This window comes from Choloepus didactylus, chromosome 21, assembly GCF_015220235.1.
Source record: "Choloepus didactylus isolate mChoDid1 chromosome 21, mChoDid1.pri, whole genome shotgun sequence".
Classification (NCBI taxonomy): domain Eukaryota; kingdom Metazoa; phylum Chordata; class Mammalia; order Pilosa; family Megalonychidae; genus Choloepus; species Choloepus didactylus.
Genome location: NC_051327.1, coordinates 3,877,819 through 3,898,658, shown reverse-complemented (window position 1 = coordinate 3,898,658; position 20,840 = coordinate 3,877,819). Strand labels below are relative to the sequence as shown.

At 41.1% G+C, this 20,840-nt stretch overlaps 2 protein-coding genes across 2 annotated transcripts in view; one reads left to right on the top strand and one right to left on the bottom strand.

The window, feature by feature from the left end:
* The window catches only part of LOC119517065 (cytochrome b-c1 complex subunit 2, mitochondrial), a 72,890-nt gene extending 67,842 nt beyond the window's left edge, over positions 1 to 5,048 (top strand). Inside the window, exons 12-14 of the mRNA XM_037813552.1 lie at positions 937 to 1,013; positions 3,305 to 3,458; positions 4,777 to 5,048. Coding sequence (XP_037669480.1) covers positions 937 to 1,013; positions 3,305 to 3,458; positions 4,777 to 4,860 — 315 coding nt within the window. The 3' untranslated portion in view covers positions 4,861 to 5,048. The remainder of the gene's footprint in view (positions 1 to 936; positions 1,014 to 3,304; positions 3,459 to 4,776) is intronic.
* Positions 5,049 to 5,901: 853 nt separating this feature from the next.
* Positions 5,902 to 17,669, bottom strand: PDZD9 (PDZ domain containing 9). Its single transcript, XM_037813553.1, has 4 exons — positions 17,639 to 17,669; positions 14,704 to 14,883; positions 10,462 to 10,651; positions 5,902 to 6,326 (listed from the first exon to the last, which is right to left on the bottom strand). Exons 1-4 carry the CDS (start codon positions 17,667 to 17,669, stop codon positions 5,924 to 5,926), a joined length of 804 nt encoding a protein of 267 aa, XP_037669481.1. The 3' UTR covers positions 5,902 to 5,923.
* Positions 17,670 to 20,840: the final 3,171 nt, after the last annotated feature.

Here is a 20,840-nt window from a genome sequence, read left to right as displayed (position 1 = left end):
TGCTGTCAGGTCTGTTTTGTAAATTTTCTTCAGTAGCATTCAGTAGCATTCACTAGCCTACTGGAGAAATGAAGGAGGCAGGAAATGAGGTTAATCCCAAGTTGGAATCTTGCAAGGAGGGCAGGTCAGAAGTATGAGATAATGACAAGGTTTTGGGGAGCCTTGGCAAGAGTGATTGAAAGAATGATCCATGAGTCTAGGCTGGATACAGAAGTGAAGGCAGAGGTGCCTGAGGGTTTGAGAGAAAGTGAAAAATCAAGTGACAGATCTTGATAAAGTAAAAAATTAAGGATAGAGAGATTAAAGGCCAAGGCTGGAGCTGTTGGAATTCGGGATTTTAGAGGTAGGGCATATCTAGGTTATGTCAAATCTGGATGAGGCTGTGTAAATGGGTGGGTAATGGGGGGAAATCAGGTAATTATGGAATGCAGTAAGTCGTAGACCCAGAATGGTGCCCAGGGTTGGGATGGGATGCACCCACATCCCTGAAACTTGATTCCTTCCTGACTTCAGCATCTTGAATGTGGACAAGTCTTATAAACTGGCTGTGTATAGATTACTACTTTCTTCTTAGTGACTAAGTAAGAGAAAGCAGTATTAATTGCTTGATCTTGTGAGCGTTCTGGGGAAAATTTAGAGGTCATTATTCTTTTTGGGTGATTATAAATCTGTGTTTGTTCTTCCTAAACCCTACTGCCAACCTTTGCCCTCTGCTCCTTAACTTTGAAGGGAAGCAAAGTTGTACAAATAGCTGCTTTATGGAATATAGGAAGAATTTGGAACCCATGGAGACTAAGAATTCCAAATGGACCTTGTGCAGTTTCTTTGGAATTGACCTTCCATCTTGTGTTTTTGCCCCAGTTAGAGGAGGGTTTGGTTGCTGATGGGGACCCTGGCACTGATCAGAGATGACCAACCTTTACTTGTCTATCCTAGGTTATCAAGGCCGCCTATAACCAAGTAAAATCAGTTGCGCAGGGAAACCTTTCCAGTACAGATGTCCAGGTTGCCAAGTAAGATTCATTATTAACTGTTTCACATATTTGAAAGTTATTTTCTAGTTAAAACAATACTGCAATATATACAGATTGAAAAGTATAGAAAAGTATTAAAAAGAAAAGGGAAACATACACCCATAATTCTACCACCTAAATATATAACTGTTTACATTTGCTTATTTTCTTGACCTTTTTTACACATTAAATAATCATTGTTAATATTGTATATCACTAAAATACTCCTATTTAATAGTGCATTTATTGTAGAAAGTTGGGGGAAAAACACAAAAATGATATTGACTCCCAGTGATTCTTTTCTTAAACATAATGATGTATCCATTTATACAGATTACTAGAAATTTGTCATAAACGAAATTAGTGAGTGTATCACATACACATGGACATTCTCTGCAGTTGAAAATTAAAGTATAAAGAGTATCTTTGGGCTTAAAACATTTTTGTATTTCTAGTTACTTTTTAGTAGAGATCCCCAACTGGGTCAAGAGTTACTAACATTACGAAGAAAGGCTGCTCTGTGTTAAAATGTGTGTATATGTGTTTGTTTATTTTTATATTTGTAATTCACATGCTAAAAAGGATGTACTAGTTTTTAGTCACACAACTAGCATATGAGAATGCCTATTCCATAACTTTTGGCAAGTTCTACCAATTTGGACAAAAAAAAAATCTAATTTTATTCAAATACTTGCCTCCAATTTTGTGATTTTTAAATTTCCTCCGACAGATTGAAAGTGTGAACAACACCTAATCAATTAGTTTCTGTAACTACAATCTGATATTACTAGTCCTTTTGACAGAGTTGGAAATCAGCCTGCATTTTCATAACAGCAGTGTAAGACATTTAAAATTGACTCCATCCATCTAGGGTAATTCAAAATGAAACTTAAATGGTCTTCATAATCATTTACTAATGCCCTTGGTTAATTCAGAAGCACATTGTAATACTTTGTAAACAATTTACTTAGTACCCTATTTATGTAAATGTGTATGGTATCTACTAAATAACAAGGGAAGCATAACAGGGTAAATTACAACCAAGGATGGAACAACCTTCTAGTCATTTCTGTTCTAGTTAGTATTGTTACCTTTGTCATACTAAACACACTACAGAATTGCATCTCTTGAATAGGTACAACGCGTTTTATTAATATTGTACACATGGAACCAATGATTGATAGGATGCAGTTCTATAACTGCACCAGAAACAAAATATGAGAAACACTGGATTTACTTAAGAAAAATCTAACTTTCAAATCTAATTTATTTAAGAAAATTTCTTAGCTAATCTAGCACGGTTTTATAGGGAATGGCAACATAAAGAAAATGAAAGTTCAGTTATTGATGTCAAGATATGTTCATTTTCTGCCACTTCGATGGAGTTGATACTTCATTTTGTAAGGTTCTTAGTCTTCCTATAGTGAAAGAGGGAAAATGAGGTGTCATTGCTGAAGGGGCAAACTAATAAACTCTTGGTAAAGTTTATTGCAGGTAAAATTCTTTTTTAATTAACTGACAGTGTGGGTAAAATTGCTATATTAAATTTTAATTACGTTTAGATGGAAGTCTTGGTATAGAATGTCAAAGGATGGTAGTTTGGAGGTTAAATAACTCAAGTGCCTTATAAAAACCATGTTTATGAGGAATAACAGTTTCTTTCTGGGAGAATTGAGAGATGAGTTTTCACTCGTTTTATTTGAAATTGAGAATAATAAGGGCTTCAAGGTGGTGGCATCTGCTAGAATGGATGTTTTTGTGCCCATTTTTAAACTGTCTGCTGGGGTTCATAAGACCCATACTGTCTCATCTCTCCTCCCCACCTGCCTTCTCTATCATGCCTCACTCTCGAGACAAATCCCAGCATAGAAATAAGGTTTGGGGGAGAAAAATAGATATAGAATTAACATACAACATTTCAGCTAAGTGGACTTAAGAACCCACATAGGTGTTTTATTTAATATAAATGATTGAAATTATTACCAAAGTTTAAGGAGGAAGAAGTTTATTACACTAATCAAAACCTCACATTAAAATACTCTTAACTAGATCTAAGTTCCAGTCAGAAATCAAAGAGCAGTCTTTTTGGTTTTCAGTATATTTTTAATGACAGCTTTCCTAAATGATAATGTAAATAATAAAATATTTGGTAAACTGAAGAAACAGAATGGAGGCCTTTGGCACTGTAAGATTTCAAAGCTGCTACTTTGCATAGTTACCAAAACATGTTTAAGAGTTTGGAAACATACTTTAAAATTGCCTTTCTCTGTAAAACACCCTTTATTGGACAGGAACAAGCTGAAAGCTGGATATCTAATGTCGGTAGAGTCTTCTGAAGGTTTCCTGGATGAAGTCGGGTCCCAGGCTCTAGTTGCTGGTTCATATGTACCACCAACCACAGTCCTTCAGCAGATTGACTCGGTGGCTGCCACTGATATCATAAATGTAAGCAAATGTAAAACCTTCTGTCATGTTGTAGGGTTGTTACTTCTACTCAAGAAGTCTATGATTTAACACCAAATAACCTTAATGATCCAGTTTCAGAAGAAATACTGAAGGCGTCCTTGAGCTGTTGATGTTGTTCTCATGCTGTTTGGTGTCTGTATCTGCCTGGTATGGAGACAGAAGGCTTGTTACCAGCAGACCCACAAATAGCTTCCTTGTCAGTTTGGGGTATACACATCTTTCTCATTCAACTAAATTACCATTAGGTTAAATCATTTGAAATTGATTTTCTCATAGGTCAAAAAGTTAAAAAAAATTTGGTAATGTCACATGAATTCAATCTAATTAGTAAAGTTTGGGCATTTCTCAGTCCTTCACAATCCAGCATCTCAAAATTTTCTTCAGTCTTTTCAGCCTAAGACATTTCACTGCTTATATATATGTTTTTTCATATATATTGTTCCCTACAAGATTGAGTTGTTTCGAGGGCAAGGGCTATGTCTCATACCTCCTTGTATTTCCCTCCTATACCTAACAAATCATGAACTGTATTCCTTTCCACATTAAAAATGCTAACTCCCCTTCCATTATAGTGGTCTCAACCATTTTCTCATGTGACAGGTGGAGACAAAGCTATTTTAAGAGAATAACTTCGACTTGATACCACTCGGTGCCTAAATTCATCATTACATTGTCTTTCAAATGGCTGTCCTCATCTGTTTTTGTACCGTCACAACACAGCTACCTCTACCCCATCTCTCCTCTTTTAAAAAAACTGGCCTGAGATAACGTGGAGACCATTGCTTTACCCAGAGCTCTGCTTCATGGTGTTATACTTAATTTCAACAACCAGCTTGTGAACCTCAACTAGTGGCATAAAGAATACTATGATATAAATCTTCTTAAATTCACAATCAAAGTTGATTTGAATCGGTCTAAACTATTTGCCATTGTAATACATGAAACAGAAAAGCATAACCCTCCCAGAAGCTGACCCTGTCCCACTTGGTATTGCCAGTGAGGTTTTCCTTATCCCCCTGTACACAGCTGCCCTTGTATCTAGAGCACCACACTCGCTCCCTAAATTACACATGTGATGAAGCATTCAGAAGAAAAGCTGAGTTTCCTCCTACATTGTCACAAATTAAAACACCAGCCATCTCATGTAGTTACCTTTCAGAAGAGGCTATTATAGTATTGCTGGTTTAGAATGTCCTTATCACAAACACTTGAAATAACACAATAAATAAGTTTATTTACTTGATAGTACATTTTCTTATTTCTCTTAATTTTTTTGTCCTTTTTGCTTTGTTTAAAGGCAGCAAAGAAGTTTGTTTCTGGCAAGAAGTCAATGGCAGCAAGTGGAAATTTGGGGCATACACCTTTTGTTGACGAGTTGTAATACTGAAGTACATATTACAGGAGAAAGCTGAACATTTTCTCAATCCAGAGCAGCAAACACTTGAAAGTTAAAAGTCTCTAATAAAACATTTATCTTTTTTTCTCAATGAGGTGAGCTATCTTAGAATAGAAATGCAGATAATTACTCCCAGCTGACCTAAAGTAAATAAAATATTCTCTTTAAGTGTTTTTCTTGTGGTTTTCTTAATGAGTTAATTAACAGGTCTTTGTTATATGCTGAAGTCTTTGTTTTAGATGCTGTAGAGGAGAAAGGAATGTAATAGATTAAGTGCAATAGCATTAGAAACTTAAGATAAGTGGCTAGAAGGATAAATATTCCATTATTTTTCTGACCTTTTAAGGTAAAAAGTTAAGAACCTATAATTTGGGGTAAGGATAGTTGAACAGTTGGATTTTATCCCCCCCCACTTTTTTTTTTGCAATTAAGATTATTTCTGAAAAATTTTAGAAATTCCCTATCAATTATATCCTGTATTTTCATTGCTTTATTTTTTGTCTGACTCCTCTTCACTGTACCAGTTTTGTTTTTCTTTCATCTCCTATCCCTCCATCTATTTCTATCCAGCTCTTTTAATTATCAATCCCACAAAGCCGGAGTAGGACTTAAAAGGGAAAAAAATAGTTCTAATATGAACAACTCACCAAAAAATATTTAAGTAGGGCACCTAAACTTCGCAAAAAAGAATAAATATCTAAAGAACAATGTGGTACTTACCTTAAAAAATGAAGTTCTCTACTGTGTTCAGACATTTGATATTAGGTGCCTCTACCACATTTTCTAAAAGATGAAACATTTCTTCCCAGAAAGGAGGGTCTTGATGGTCCAAATGATGTTATAAGGTTTGTGAGGCTCATGAGACCCCAGTGAAGTCTTTAGAGATCATGTTGAAGAAGATCTACAAAGATTTTACACTGTAGTTAAGGAAGGGAATTGGTAAGTCTGCATGTCCTGTAAATATAGCAGAACTGTACATGTGATGTGCACAGAAATGAGGTGTTTCAAAGAGAAATGCTCCTTTTATCATAGATTTGCAAACCATTGCCTACCCAACCTTTGGTACAGGTTGGCCCTTGACCTTTTCCACCTGGGCACAGTCTTCCAGCCAGAATGCATCTGAGGTGGAGGTGGAGGAAGCCGAGGAGGAAGAGGATCTTTCATTGTCTTGCTTCACCATTGTCCAGTATGGAGAAGGGGCTCTCACTTCTTTCTGGTGATCTCTGTGAATCATCACATCACAATTAATGTCTTTTCCTACACGAATAATGCGGTTCTTCTTTTTATATCCGTGCCATTCTCTAGAGATGGACATTGGTCGCCTTGCAGGATGATGCCCAGTTGACTGTTGATATCTGTGATACTTAAGTTTTTTATCTAAAACCACATCTTCACTGTCATCACTGCTTGTGAAAGCTTCATCTTTTGCCTGCTCTGTTTTATTTGATGTGCTGAAATAAAAGAGTAGTGAATAAAATGGATTCTTAAGGTTGGAACAAACCTGCTTTGGCTTATACAAGAAAGGATGTAATTTAGCTTGAGCACTAACTTGGTGTCACTGAAGTTTAAAAAGTACCTTTAAACTTTTTCCATTCCTAAACTTAAATCAAATTCTGGCTTAAATTATTTCACACTACTTTAAAAGCTTTGCACAGATGTAAGCCAGACTACTGGCAGGAATATGACAAGACCATAAGGGTGGGTTAATTTCACTGCACCTAGAACAACAGGTTCGACCTGGCCACCGCCTCCTTAAAGCTCTGTTCTTGTAGGCCACGTGGGATCAGCAATCACAGAGAACGTGACCGATTTTCAGGGGAGTCAGGAAAGAGTGGGCCTCAGGGATCTTCAGCATTAGTCATTAGTAAGTCTTGAATCCTCTTTTTTTCCTCCTGACACTGCCACACAGAGCAAGCCTTGAGTGTACACATCATTCTTTACCTCTCCACCAATATGGATTTGTAGAGTACTCTTCTACCCAGATTCTCATCATCCACTATTCTACCTCTGTTGTCATCCAAAAGCTTTTAAAGGGTAGTTTGTAACTTGCCCTATTGGTTTTCTTGACCTAAAACTTGGGTGATAGTTGCCTGCTAGCAACTGTGGGCCCCTGAACTCTTCTAATGTGTGCAGCACCTGTGCTTGCTATTACTGTCCTGAACAAATGCTACCTGTCACCTGCTCCCCGCATTCTGGTGCTTTTGCCCAGGAGATCCAAAATTGGATCATTATGATTATGAACCTCTGGTATATTCTCTCCTGCTAAAATGAAAGAAAGTAGGTTTCTCCTACTCTGACCTATCACACTTGTCAGCGTGATATAGTATCTTTGGAGATCTGCCTCCTTTGTTTGCTTCCAAGAACAGCTTTTCCTAAAGTTTATCTTATCTGGTAACACAATTCATATTCAGTCATTCTCAGTGAGAATCACTGTCTTGACTGTATGATCTGTGATCCTTGATTCAGTGCTTTGCAAGGAGATTCAGAAGATCTCAGGACTAAATAATTGTCCGTCTGATACACCCAGGGCCGCATGAACAGACTGCAAGAGAAATGCTCTGTAAATCACAAAGGACAGGTGGTAGAGCTGGGCTCCTATAAAGCTGGCATTAGATAATCAAGCCACAAGCCAGCAGAGGTCAGGGCTGGCTGGAAGCAAAGTTTTTATACTCCTGTGTCTGCCTAGATCATTCTAGGGAACATTCTCTCCAATAGGCACAGTGCCATTTGCTCCCAAACACACTTATCCAAACCTTCTGAAAGAAGCCTTTTCCTTCCCCTTCTGCCCTTTTCATGCCCCCAAGTTACTAAAATGCCCTAACTGTAAGTGCTTTGCTTAATTAAGAAAGGGGTTCAGAAAGTATCTGGTATATTGTTCCTTAATCTCATAGGTTTTAGCTCCATACTTAAGTTGTAATATTCTGTTTATCTCTGCTTTTGAATAGTCAATGTTCCATCCTTAGATTTTAATATTCTAAATCTCAAACTCCTCTGGTTTCTGTAAATAAATGGCTTAAAACACATTTGTTCTATAAGCAAAATGGTTAAGAGCCCAGACTCCAGAGCCATGTGTGGTTGCTGAAGTTTAAGTGGAATAAAATTACAAATTGACTTCTTCGGATGCAGTCTCCATGTTTCCAGTGCTCGATAGCCACATGTGGCTGGTGGCTACCATATGGGACAACAAGGGGGCATTTCCCCCATAGCAGGAAATGCTGTTTGGACAGAGCTGCTCCAGAGACAGCAGTGCCACTTTGCCCTGAGACCTCTGGCAAGTTTACACATACCTCTCTGGGCCTCAGTTTTCTTATCTGCAAAATGAGGACAGTAGCAATACCTACTTTTACAAAGAGTCAGCCTGAGGATTAAATGTTACAATGCTTGTAAAGCTCTTGTAGCAGTGCCCAGCACGTAGTAAGCACTAAGCAAGTGTTCTCTTACTACTGATTTTAATCAAATCGGGACTGGTTTGATTGAAAAGTAAAAAACTTTTTCCAGGCCTTCCTATAATATGAAGCACCACTGTGCCCAGCTGTTCCAAGCAGTGTGGCATTTGAGGATCCTGTGGGCCAGGCCTGTAATAACATGAGTGAGTGCATGCCAGATCTGAAGGGGACAGCTGCTACCCCACTGTCTCCATGTGGGCACACAGTCCCATATGATTTTCCAGTAGAAGCCAGAGACCTGGATTCTTTCCTTGAAATCTTAGATTTGTTAATTTGGCAAACAGCTCAAATTTTTTTATTTTTTTAAACTTGGAATATATAGAAAAGTGCAAAAATAGTTTAAAAAAAAATTACAAACAAACACCTTGGAAGCCACCACCCAGGTCAAGAAATAAGAGTATTACTGGCCCCTGGAGAAGATCCCTACAGACAACCACCCTTCTGACTTTTTCAAACACTATGGGAAACAAACAGAGCATATCTGTGGGCTCTGTTGTTTCCTTGGGCCACAAGTTGGAATCTCTGAAGTAGAATCTGTGTAGGCCATTTTCAATTCTTGAGCCAAGTCCCTGGCCATATTTCAAGCCCATCCAATAAGCAAAGGTGCAAGGCAGCAACCAGTGCTCAAGAATCCTGGCAATTATTGAGGACCACTCTTGGATCAGAGCACTGAATTTGTCACTAGGACTCCACAGAACACTTCTTCACCTGTCTGGCCCTCAGAAGACTCCCTGTTAATCCTGTGCTACAGATAAAGAAACAAGCTATCAGAGATGAAGTGATTTGCCTGAGATTCAAAGATGGGCTTCAATTTTCATTCAGTCCTTCAAAAAATGAGCCCTCTATCACTAGAAAGTCCTATGAGAGGTTAAGCAGATCAAGACAGCCTCAGTCCCCTGCCTTCAATGGATAGGGAGACAATAAACAATTGTTTCCACAGATTATTAAAATTGGGATAAGTGCTGTGAATATGTGTCAAGAGAATACACAATAAGTGGATTGTCAGTATTTTAACACTTCATTTTAGGAAGTCCTCTTGGAAAAGTTGGTGCCATGAACCTTCAAGGATGAGAAATGATGCTCTTGGAAGAGAAAGAGCAAGATCCTAAGCATGTTCCAGAGAAGAGCAAGTGCAAAGGCTCTGAGGCTAGAACAACACAACAAGGCAGAAGAGCCCAAAGCCAAAGAGTGGGCTACAGCAAGGAGAGAGAAGGGAAGGGCAGCTTGGGATGAGACTGGAGTGCTACTTAGATGCCAGCCAAGCCATGGAAAGCATTATAGGCCACTGTTAGGATTTTGGTACAGATCCTAAGAACAAAAGTAGGTGTTATAAAATTTTAAGCAAAAACACATCATGATTAGATTTGCCTGGTAAAAGAATCACTCTGCTTAGAGAAAGAAAAAGGGTCAAGAATATATGCAGCCAAATGGTGGCTTTGACTGGGATGGTGATAGTGGCCAGGAAGAGAAGTGGACAGATTTGAGAGATGGATAGAAGGATAAAATGACAAGTCTTAGTGATTAGTTGGTGGGGGACAAGAGCGATGAGGAAGACAAGCATCCTAGATTCCTGGTTTCATCACCTAGGCACTTAGTGAGATACAGGGGCCACTGGAAGAACAACATAGAGCTGGCTTTTGATTTTCAGACATAAAAAGTTAGAGGGTTTATGACATATCCAAACAGAACTATCAAGTGAATGTTCAAATACACATGTTTGGAGATAGACAATTTGAGAGTGATTAGTGTATAGATAGTAAAAGAAACCATAGGTATCCATGAGATTGCTTAGGAGATCAAGAGAAGACAGCCAAGGATGAAACCCTGAGGAACTCCAACAAGAAGTCGGCCAAGGTGGGGGCAGAGTTCCCATCAGATGGCTTTTTTTTTTTCAACTCCAAGTCCAGGATCTTGCCTTTATCTTTCTGCCTCTGTCTCATATTGTGCCCTATCCAAAAGGATTTTAAAACTCACTAAATTATTCTGATGGTGTCTCCAACCCCTCCTACCATGGTCCTGAGGTTACATCTGTTACCATTTGATAATTCTCACATTAAACCCAGACCCTTCACTTCACAGACCCTGGGGTTCTGTAGTATAACAAAGATTTCCTAAAATTAACAATGGCAGAAATACTTACTGTGTTACTGGGAATTTGGTCTCAGGGATTAAATCATATATTTCTTGCCATTCTAGGGGTATGTCAATAAAATTGCGGTAAACCTTGATTTGTAGCACTGTTCCTATGGTGATTTGTTGCAAAAGCTTTAAAAATTCTTGAAGAGTATATCCTAACACATTGGCATGGCCAACGCTGATCAGAACATCACCTGAAGGGGAAAAAAAAAATTATCAGTAGAATTAACACAATGGTTTAAAGGGGCCATATTGGTTTCTGGCTTGATTGTGAGGTGTGTCATTTTATGGGTTCACATTGTGGGTTCACTGTGAACCAAAACCAGGCTTCAGCCTTTATTTAATACAGACATTCACTGCAGTGACATGAGTGCCCTTTGCATAAGGAAGAATGCACGCAAGAGGTTCTGTAACAGCAGTGTACTGGTAAATATTTTATCATGTTTTTGTGACATGTCTGATGTCCTTGGTGTGACAGAAATTAAAAGCCACTGACAATCTGAACCATCCTGTAGGAGTCTAAAAATGTGTTTGTTTCAAACAAAATGAATGGCTATTCTTAGTAAAGAAAACACGCTTACCCTAAGTGATGAATAAATGACCTACTTTCCATGATACCTGCCTGGCAACTTCCAGTGCCTCCAGAGTAAATAGACTATAGTAACATCAAGCCTTTCATTTTAATTTTCTGCCCTTGTGCAGTATTAGTTAAGCAAATAGTTATGTATGAAATACTGGACAATAACTACGCTTTAATTAAAACATAAAGTGTGTATGCAGAGAGTATGTTGGTTTAAGTGGATTTGACAGCAAGGTCCCTTACTTCAAGGCAATACTGGACAGAAAGGGAGGCATGATGGACAATCATGGAGCTTCTGAGCCCCCAGCAAGAGGGAAGAGGACTGCACCTTGGCAACAAGTGCCCTGCACCAAAATCAGAAGCTAAAAAGACCATTCCCTGGTGCCTGCCTCCCCCACTTCCCCACCCCCAGCAGCTAGGGCATGGAGGGTAAACTAGACCCAGGCCTTGGGCACGCCCACTTGGTTCACTGAACCTGGAAAATCTGCTTGGGGTAGTTAGTTATTCATGGCTTTTGTTCTCTTCCCATTTTCAAGCCCAGCAATTCTGTCAGACTCGCTCTCCTAAAGTCAGTGCCATAAGAGAATTTTTTAATGCTCCTTGCAATGAAGAACCATGACCACTCCATGAGTATTGAGGAGTTGCTTGGAAAGAATAGGCTCACACTGGGAAAAAGCTTAAATCTTCAGATCTTACTAGTACTCATGTCCCATCAAATAGAAATGGGGCTTTACAGCTGACACAGGAAGAAATGACTCCAGTGAAGCCCAAAGGATGTGTTCACCTCTCTGCGTCTGGGAAGCTAGGGACCCCTTAATCAACCTTGTTACAAGACATCTGAGGCCTAAACCCAGAGGAGAAAGGAGTCAAGATGAAGTAACTTCTCTTTGATACTACATCCCACTGTGCTTAAATTGGGATTTATGTTGATCCCAAAAGCAGTCTCCAAGGAATGAAAGGAGAAATTTCCATAAAGCTGGATCCTTCTCCTTCGGTCTAAAAAAAAAAGCTCAAAGGTATAACCAACCAAGTATCGGAAACTAATTTCAGAATAAAGCAAAGCTTCTTCCAGCTACCTGCAGAGTGTGCAGTATGAAACAGCTGCTCATCCTACCGAGGTTAATTACAATGGCAAAAGAACTCTGGATGAGTTTACTTGCCTAATGTTAAAAGGAGCATTTATAGCTGAAAGCTATGGCTTGGCATTCTGCTTAATTATGTTGTAAAAGGGTGACTTTTATCAAGAGGGCAGAAAATAAACAGCCTAATTCCTTGACCATTCTGCCTGTAAAGCAAATGTGTCAGTATGAATGTGATTATTCTGGCAGCAGATATTAACCTTGCTCTTCATAAAGAAACACCAATTTAGTATTTATGAACACCAACCTCATTACAAATTTTTTTTCTGTTGTAATGGGCTGTAGGAACCACACTATATATATGTTATCTCAATTACCTATATTAAATCAACTTTGCAGCAGCCAAGCCACTGCTGAAAAATAGATTTGATTTATTTTTCCCTGTCTCTCCCAAAGTGGCTGTGAGTTCCATACACCCCATGTGATTAGGGACCACATCTGTTTGGCTCACCACCATCACCCCCGTGCCCAGTACGGTGTGGGCACACAGCAGGCATGCAGGTAAATGTTTACTGTATTAAAGAGGTCTGGTAAAGGCAGTGGCCAGTAAATGGCTTGTGATTCCTGTCAAAGTTATATTAATTTCTTAAGACTTTGGATATCAGCGCCTGGTAATGCCATACTGGGCCAAAAGGAATTTAAAGTTTAGCCAAAATAAACTAACACTGGCTAACTTGTCATGAAGCGATTTGGGTTGTTGTCTTTAGCTGTATTGAAATCTCATTTCTGGTTGCTTTCAGGGTGACATGGGTTTAAATCCAAGCTCTGACCACTGACTTAGCTGTGCATACCAAACAAGCCTAGTTCATTATCGATCTTCCAGGAGTATTGCAAAGATGAAAAAAGATAATGATGTGAGAACACCTTGCACAATGCCTGGTACAGATACTAGTTTATCATTCATTTATTAAACACATGTAATAAATGTGCCTGTTCTATAGGTGAGTCCTGGATTTAAAAGATGAATTCAAGACTGCCCCTGACCTCAAGGTTTCCTTAACTGTAGCCCCCACCATGGGATTCGATTTCATGTGCACAAAGGCACACTCCCGTCCATGCTAGCAAGTGTGCATCCTGTTTATCAACCAGTATCTGTCACCTGACCCCAGAGAAGCAGAAGAAAACAAGCAGAAAAGCCTGGGGTGGCTACACTAAAGTTCTTTTCATCTGGAAAGTCCAGAACTCTCCTGCTGGTTTGTTCCCCAGCACAGAGTAGTGATACGTGGAATAAGTGCTTTGCCATTTTAAGATAAGCCAAACTTCTCATACAAGCATCATTTATCTACTGTCTTCTTTACGCCACTGTTTCTAACCCTGGCTGTAAATTGGAATCACCTGAGGAGCTTTGAAAACATAAACTGCTTGGTCCTTATGGCAGACCAATTGAATGAGAACCTCTGGGGAGATACAGCCCAGGAGTCTTGGTTTTAAAAGCTCCCCAGATGATTCTAATAAGTAACCAGGCTGGCAAACCAGTGGTTTAACTGACTGGGGCTCCTGTACCACAATGATCTTTTTATTTAAAAAAATATATATTATATATTATATATATGGATATATACACACACATATATATAAAGAATCCATTATATATATATATATATATATATTTAAAGAATCCATTGCTAAGAGAAATGATTGTATTTTGATAGCTCTCTAGTTTTCAAAGCACTTTCATAAAAGTTTGAGATCATCAAATCCTAACAACCTCTAACAAAGGTTTAGAGAGAAGGCCACTGACACCTGGAAGTGACTTTGTCTAAGGTCACGCAGCTAGTGGCAGAGTGGCAGCACCTGAGCCGGAATTCAGCCCCGCGAACCCTAAATGGTTTTTCCTTCTCTCTCCACCTCACCATCACATTGTACCTCCCTTACTTCTGAGCACAGCACTAGGCAGGCAGTGAGAAAACACATCTTGACTGGTTGGAATTTTTGTTCACTTAAAGACAAAAGCAGCAGGGTGGGGTTGGTAAAGCACTTGGGCTTCTAATATGACAAGAGAGGGTTCAAATCCTGGCCACGGTATGATCTTGGGCAGATTACTAAAGATCAGATTCCTTATCTGTAAGATGCTTTAATGCAGCATGCTACCTCAGGTTTCCGGGAGGATGAAACAAGACTATGTACCTAAATGTCATGATGATTAATAACACCCACAAAAGAAGAAATCCTTATCCACAGACAGAGCTCTGGAATGACACTGACTGTGCTTCTATCCCACTTACTAGGTGGCGCTGACACTGGGCAAGAAGCACAAGCTCACTGAGCCTCAGTTTCTTCCCCATCAAAATGAGATGATAATGAGATAACAATCAAGAGCGTTGTTGTCAGAATTAAATGAACTAATACACACATGGTGGTAAGGGTTTTTTAAGGGCTAGCAATGGGCTGGCCTACCAAAGCTTTCAACCAATGTCATCATCATCATCATCATGGTTACACTGAAGCCTAATGATCTGAGTCTCCCTGAAGGTGGATAGGAGGGACGCAGGGGAGTGGGTGGGAGGCACGGGGAAGCCAAGGTCACCTGGCTGGAGTTTCCCGTCCTTGGCTGCGGCCCCCTTCCTGATGAGGTGGGTGATCTGGAGGTAGGGCCCGTGCTGGATGATGATCAGGCCCAATCCCATTCTGCCCACAGTGAGTTTGGTCTTCTGCGTTTTGCTCAAGTTGTGTTCAGATGCTTTGAACTTGACATTGACTCGTCCTTCTAACGGAGAGAGGAGATCTTGTTTCAGTCCTTCATCCAGAAGGCAGCATGGCAATGGTGCATAGGGGTTCCAATGCCAAACCCTGGGGCATTATTCAGTTTCCTCATCCACAAAGTGGGGCTAATAATAGTGTCTACCTCACAGGGTCATTATGAGAATTAAAAGAGACAGTCAATGGGCTTTGGCACAGTGCCTGGCATATCATAAGTGCTTCATCAATGTCAGTTATTATTATCCATTCACTCAACAAATACTTATTGATAAAGGCAGTGTGCTAGGCCCTGGCTCTACCAGGGGGAGCAAAACAGATGTGTTTCTTGCCCTCATAGATCGTACAGTCTAGTGGAGGAGACATAGCAATCAATCAGGCATATCAATATATGTTGAATAGCAAACAGTAGCACGGACCATGAAGGAAAAGTATGGAGAGCTCTAGGCACGAACAACAGGGGCCTAGGCAGGGCTGGGTAAGGGGAAACAGGCTTCCCTGAGGAGGTGACATGTGAACTGAGGTAGAAAAGTCAGTAGGAAATAGGGAAAGTGGGGCAGGAGGAGCCACGTGTATCCAGGTTGAGATTAGAAGGAAGAAACCCTGTCAGAGGGACAGAAAGACGACTAGTGGGGGAGCAGTCAAGGGGCTGACTTTGTGGGCCAGGCTGAGGGGTTAGGGGTCACCTTTATTAAAAAGCTTTGAAGTGATTTAAGCAGGATATGACCAGGTTTGCATTTAAAAAAAAAATCCCTCTGAGCTGCTGTGTGAAGGGTGAATTGTAGGGTCCAGAGTGGGAGCAAAAACGAAAGGATCACTGCTGTCACCAGGCAGGCCACACTGCTAAACATGGAAATGAACAGTGGAAGGATTGCAAAAGCATTGGGATTACTCAGCCCTAAAAAGGAATGATGTTCTGATACACCCCACTACATGGAAGAACGTTGAAGACATGCTGAGTGAAGAAAGTCAGACACAAAGGAACAGATATTGTATGATTCCACTTATATGAAATAGCTAGACTATGCAATGTCAGAGAAAGAAAGTAGTGAACTGGTTACCAGGGCAGGGGTTAGGGGGAATGAGGACTTAATGCATAAAGGGTGTACAGTTTCTGTTTGAAGCCATGGGAAAGTTCTGTTAATGGATGGTGGTAAGGGTAGCACAGCTCTGTGAATATGATTAATCCCACCAAATGATAAGCTTGGGAGGGAATGGGATGGGAAAGATGGGAAAGTTTATGTTGTATATACGTGTCCACAATTTGTAAATAAAAAAAAAACAAAAAACTAAAGAAACAATGACAATTAAACACAATACATGATTCTAGACTAGATCTAATAATGGAGGACAAAAGGTCCAAATGAACGTTACAGGGACATATGAAAAGATTAGAAGATAAACTGTAAATCTTTATATCAATGTTAAATTCCTTGAACTTGATAACCAGACTTAAGGTGGTTACATAAGTAAATAACCTCATTCTTAGGAAATGTACATGGAAATATTAAGTGTTCAAGGAGCATGATGTATACAACTGTTTTCAAATGCTTAGAAAATAAATGAGAGAAAGAGAGAGAGGGAGGGAGGGAGAACAATGTGACAAAAAGTTTAAATTGGTGGATCTGTGTATCTGGGGTGTAGTGTGTTGAAATCCTTTGTATGGAGTTGGTATTGTTTTTACAACTGTCCTGTACATTTGAAATTATTTCAAAATAAAAAGTTTAAGAACAAAAAAAAGTAAGGAAACAAAAAAACAAAAAGCATTTGAAGGAAAATCTGCAGCCCTTGGGGACTATGTTTTCTGCAGAACCAAATCTCACAATAAAAGATTCAAGGACTTTGAGGAGTGATTTAAAACAACAAAAAGTTCTTTTCCCAAGAGGAAGTTTCTGAGGAGACTCATTTTCACCACACCCTTCCAGCATTTCCCAAACAACACTCTTCCTTAAGGACAACCCACAAACTTCTACTTGCCAAGACCATGTGACTACGATGTTTTGGGGGCCCCTGAGCCCTCACCACTGCTGGGCGGGCAGGGCTTCCCTGGCTCTCCCAACTTCACCTTTGGAGGGCTGGCAGGGTTAATGGCTCTTTCCTCAAACTGGGTATCCTCACCTGCCTCAACCCTCACCTTCCCCCAAACCGCAGCTGCTCTCTGGACAATAAACAACGGAGCATAAAGAAGATACCATTTTTGGAGTGTTTTCAGGATTATTGGGGCAATTTGGGACAGATCATCCCCTCTGGGAACCTGTGGTTCCTAAGCATACAGAAAAGAAAGCATCTTTAGGTGTTGGCAAGGTTCCAATGTCAGTTTGCAAATTAAACGCCCTTACTCTGAATCTACAATGAAGCCCAGACTCAAGACAGTAAGGCTATCACTGAAAGCCGCCAGACTTAAAACGATCCATACCATATGATTTTCAAGACATTCTCCAGGGAAAGAGCAAAACTATAGGGGCAGAAAGCAGATCACGGGGTGCCAGGGACTGGGCTGAGGGGGGACGTTGCCTGCAAAGGGACAGCAAGGTAGTTTGGGGAGTGGTGGAACTGTTCTATATCTTGATTGAGGTGGTGGTGGACCACGGGTATAGAGCTGTATACTAAAAAGCGGCGAGCTTACTGTATGTAAATTATACCCCAATAAACAAATGATGGCTAGAGGTTATCTCCCAGGCCAAGAGAGTGTAGGTGCCATTTTACAGAGGAGGAAAAAGCAGGCTTGGTCACAAGGGTTTGGTTCCGTTTCACCCCTTAGTTACCCTTTCTGGTTTTGCGGGAGGCCTTCTCCATGGCCCCAAGAGGGCGAGCGGCTAAGGAGGGCCTCCCGGAGCCAAGGCTGGAGTCGCTTCAACTCCCAACAACAGTTTCGAACCCGCGAGGTGCGGGCGTGCTGCGGGCAGATCGCAGGGGGCGGCGGGACTTCGGAGCCGCCCATCTGACGGGCCGCCAGGGGGCGCCGCGAAGCCGCCGCCCAGAAGTTGAGCAGCAGAGCAGTCCCCGCACGTCCGCAGTGGGCTCTGGTACGCGTGCCCCGGTCCTGCACGCCGTGGAGTGTGTGACCACGTCGGTGGAGAAGCACAAAACTTGGGCGGGCACTAGCACCGTGCCTGGCCCACCATGGGCTTTTCAACCATTCTGGTGAACTACTGAAATGGGGAGGGTGGTTGTCCTAAAGGTGTGAGCAAGATCTTTGAAGCCCATAGAACCCTCTGCAGAGCCCCTAATGACGGTATTTTTAAATATTGTTACAGCTCCAGCTCCAGCTGCTTTGCATCTGCACTTTTTATCATGGGTGTTTGAATGAGAAAAGGCCAAGGGTAGCCTGAAAAAAAAAAGGAGTCATGATTGGGAGAGTAATTAATTCTTCCTTCTTTCTTCCAAAATAATCCTTTCTCCCACACACATTCACTCATAGAACAAATATTTACGGAAAGTCTGCTCTATGGCTTGTGCTGATGCTGGGACATGATAGGAGACAGCACAGGCAAAAGGCCCTGTCATCTTGGAACTTAAGATTTAAAAGCAGATGAAATAGATAGTTTTAAGAAAAATAGAGGTCATCAAGGATACATTCTAGAAGAAATAGAAAACAAGGTAATGAGGTCCTGCTGTTATCCCCACTCTGATAAAACTGATCAGTCAAAACACCTGGCAAAAGGACATTCCATCCTCCACCAAATAGTTATCAGGCAACTATAGGGTGTCAGGCAGTGTGCATGGGTTTTCATGGTAAACCTGGGCAGGAGCCAGTTTATTCTGCGGCTCTACCCAGATTTCTCATTGGATAATTCCAGTGGTGCAAAGGCTGATACAAAGAGAAATGGGCAGAGTCATCCCTAACCCTCTCCTCTCAACCTCAAGGAGTCTGCTGCTGGGGGCTTCTTGTGATAGGTCTCCTGTTTCCCCTCCAAACAGCCTGTCCAGATATCAAATTAGTTCTATCATATATGTACCCGTTTCCCCCCATCTTCCTATCAGCAGGGGAATGCTGAGAGTGTGTGAGAACAAAGTATGACAGCACTTGAGGTTCAGTAAGGGGAGCAAACTAACACTGGCACACAGATGGTCCCTCCGCCTTCCTGACATCCCAAGCTGAAAAATTCCTTTAGAGCAGGTGCTAAGATCACATTGATTGGAGGAATTGCAGGATACAAACTGGCATGATGCTGTGCTGTGCTGCCCAGGCACTGAAGGAACTGCATTGGTGGCAGGAGCTGTAGTTTATCCCACTCACCTGCTTCTTGTAAGTTTTCCCCTGAAAAAGTTGCCTGCCAAGGTCCTGAAGGTGCTGCTCTCAAAACTTAAAGAAAGCAAGTGAATCTGTGCAGCACAATAGGTGGACTGTTACAAATGCTGTTCTTTGCTGCCTAGGTCCTCCTGAGACTTGCTACTGGCAAGGCTATAGGTTGACAGCTCTCAGCTGTCAGTTCTCTCTGGGATGAGAGCCACTTCATCCAAGGACATGCCTTTATGGCCTTCAGACTGTAACTCTGTAACCAAATAAACCCCCTTTATAAAAGCCAATCCATTTCTGGTATTTTGCAAAACAGCGGCATTAGCAAACCAGAACAGAGGCCCAGAGAGATGACTTTACCAAGTTACACCTCAAGACAGGTAGCATGTGTTATGGTTTGCTAATGCTGCCAGAATGCAAAACACCAGAAATGGATTGGCTTTCAAAAATGGGGTTTATTTGGTTACAAAGTTACAGTCTTAAGGCCATAAAGTGTCCAAACTAAGGCGTCAGCCATCGGGTACCTTCACTGGAGGATGGTCAGTGGCGTCCGGAAGATATCTGTTAGCTGGGAAGGCATGTGGCTGGTGACTGCTCCAGAGTTCTGGTTTCAAAATGGCTTTCTCCCAGGACGTTCCTCTCTAGGCTGCAGCTCTTCAAAAATGTCACTCTTAGTTGCTCTTGGGGTGTTTGTCCTCTTTCAGCTTCTCCCAAGCAAAAGTCTATTTTCAAAGGCCGTCTCCAAAATGTCTCTGTAAGCTGCAGCTCCTCTCTCAGCTCCTGTACATTCTTCAAAGTGTCCCTCTTGGCTGTAGCAAGTTCACTCCTTCGGTCTGAGCTTAAATAGTGCTCCAGTAAACTAATCAAGGCCCATCCTGAAAGGGCGGGTCCACACTTCCATGGAAACTATCCAATCAGAGTCATCACCCACAACTGGGTGGGTCACCTTTCCATGGAAACACTCAAAAGAATTACAATCTAATCAACACTGATATGTCTGCCCACACAAGATTACATCAAAGATAATGGCATTTGGGGGGACATGATACGTTCAAACCAGCACAGCAGGGTTGGGACTAGAATACACTTCTGTATTCTTTTTATTCCACCACACTGCCTCTCTCTAACCCCTAGGGTGTGTCCCTAATAAAATCTAGGCTGAGATAGAGAGAAGAAGGGAACTGATCAATCCTGTAGATCTGAGAGAGACTTGGGCCTCTAAAACACCAGGCATGATGGATGGCAAGAATGAGATGTGGGGCTAAAGACAGGGATTAATGAGAAGCCTGCAAACAGGGTATTTGGCCTCTGCCACCTCTATGCCCATCCTCCACCCCTGGTTGGTAGGAAGCCCTGAGATAGATGACTATTGTCTGTAGGGATGTGCAGTCATTAATTTGATTTAAATGTTTTAATTTTTTTAGAACTCAATACTGGTTGTTTTTGTGCTTTAATCTTAGATCCAAAATCTTCTGTGGAGGGACTGGGAAATGCAGCCTGGGTGGAAGAAGGAATTTATACTTGTATTTTTCAAACACAAGAATGAAGTCATCATTCCACTCAGAGTTAGAATAAGCAAACTGTTCTAACGTTGGATCCTAGGGTCCTCATTAACTGGCGAGAGGTGAGCATTAGCGGATATTATTTGGGACAAGGAGAAATTGAGTCCTGTATAGCTGGAATTTCTTCTGTTTCTGGGCAACAGAAACACTAGACAAGTTGTATCA

What these genes read in the sequence shown, in the direction of transcription:
- PDZD9 (XM_037813553.1), bottom strand. Translation starts at nt 17,669, where the DNA reads ATGGAGAAGGCCTCCCGCAAAACCAGAAAGG. An exon ending in GGACGGGAAACTCCAGCCAG is followed by an intron (nt 10,652 to 14,703) that starts GTGACCTTGGCT and finishes TTTCCCCTTCAG; the next exon opens with GTGATGTTCTGATCAGCGTT. An exon ending in ACCAAATTCCCAGTAACACA is followed by an intron (nt 6,327 to 10,461) that starts GTAAGTATTTCT and finishes CTTTTATTTCAG; the next exon opens with CACATCAAATAAAACAGAGC.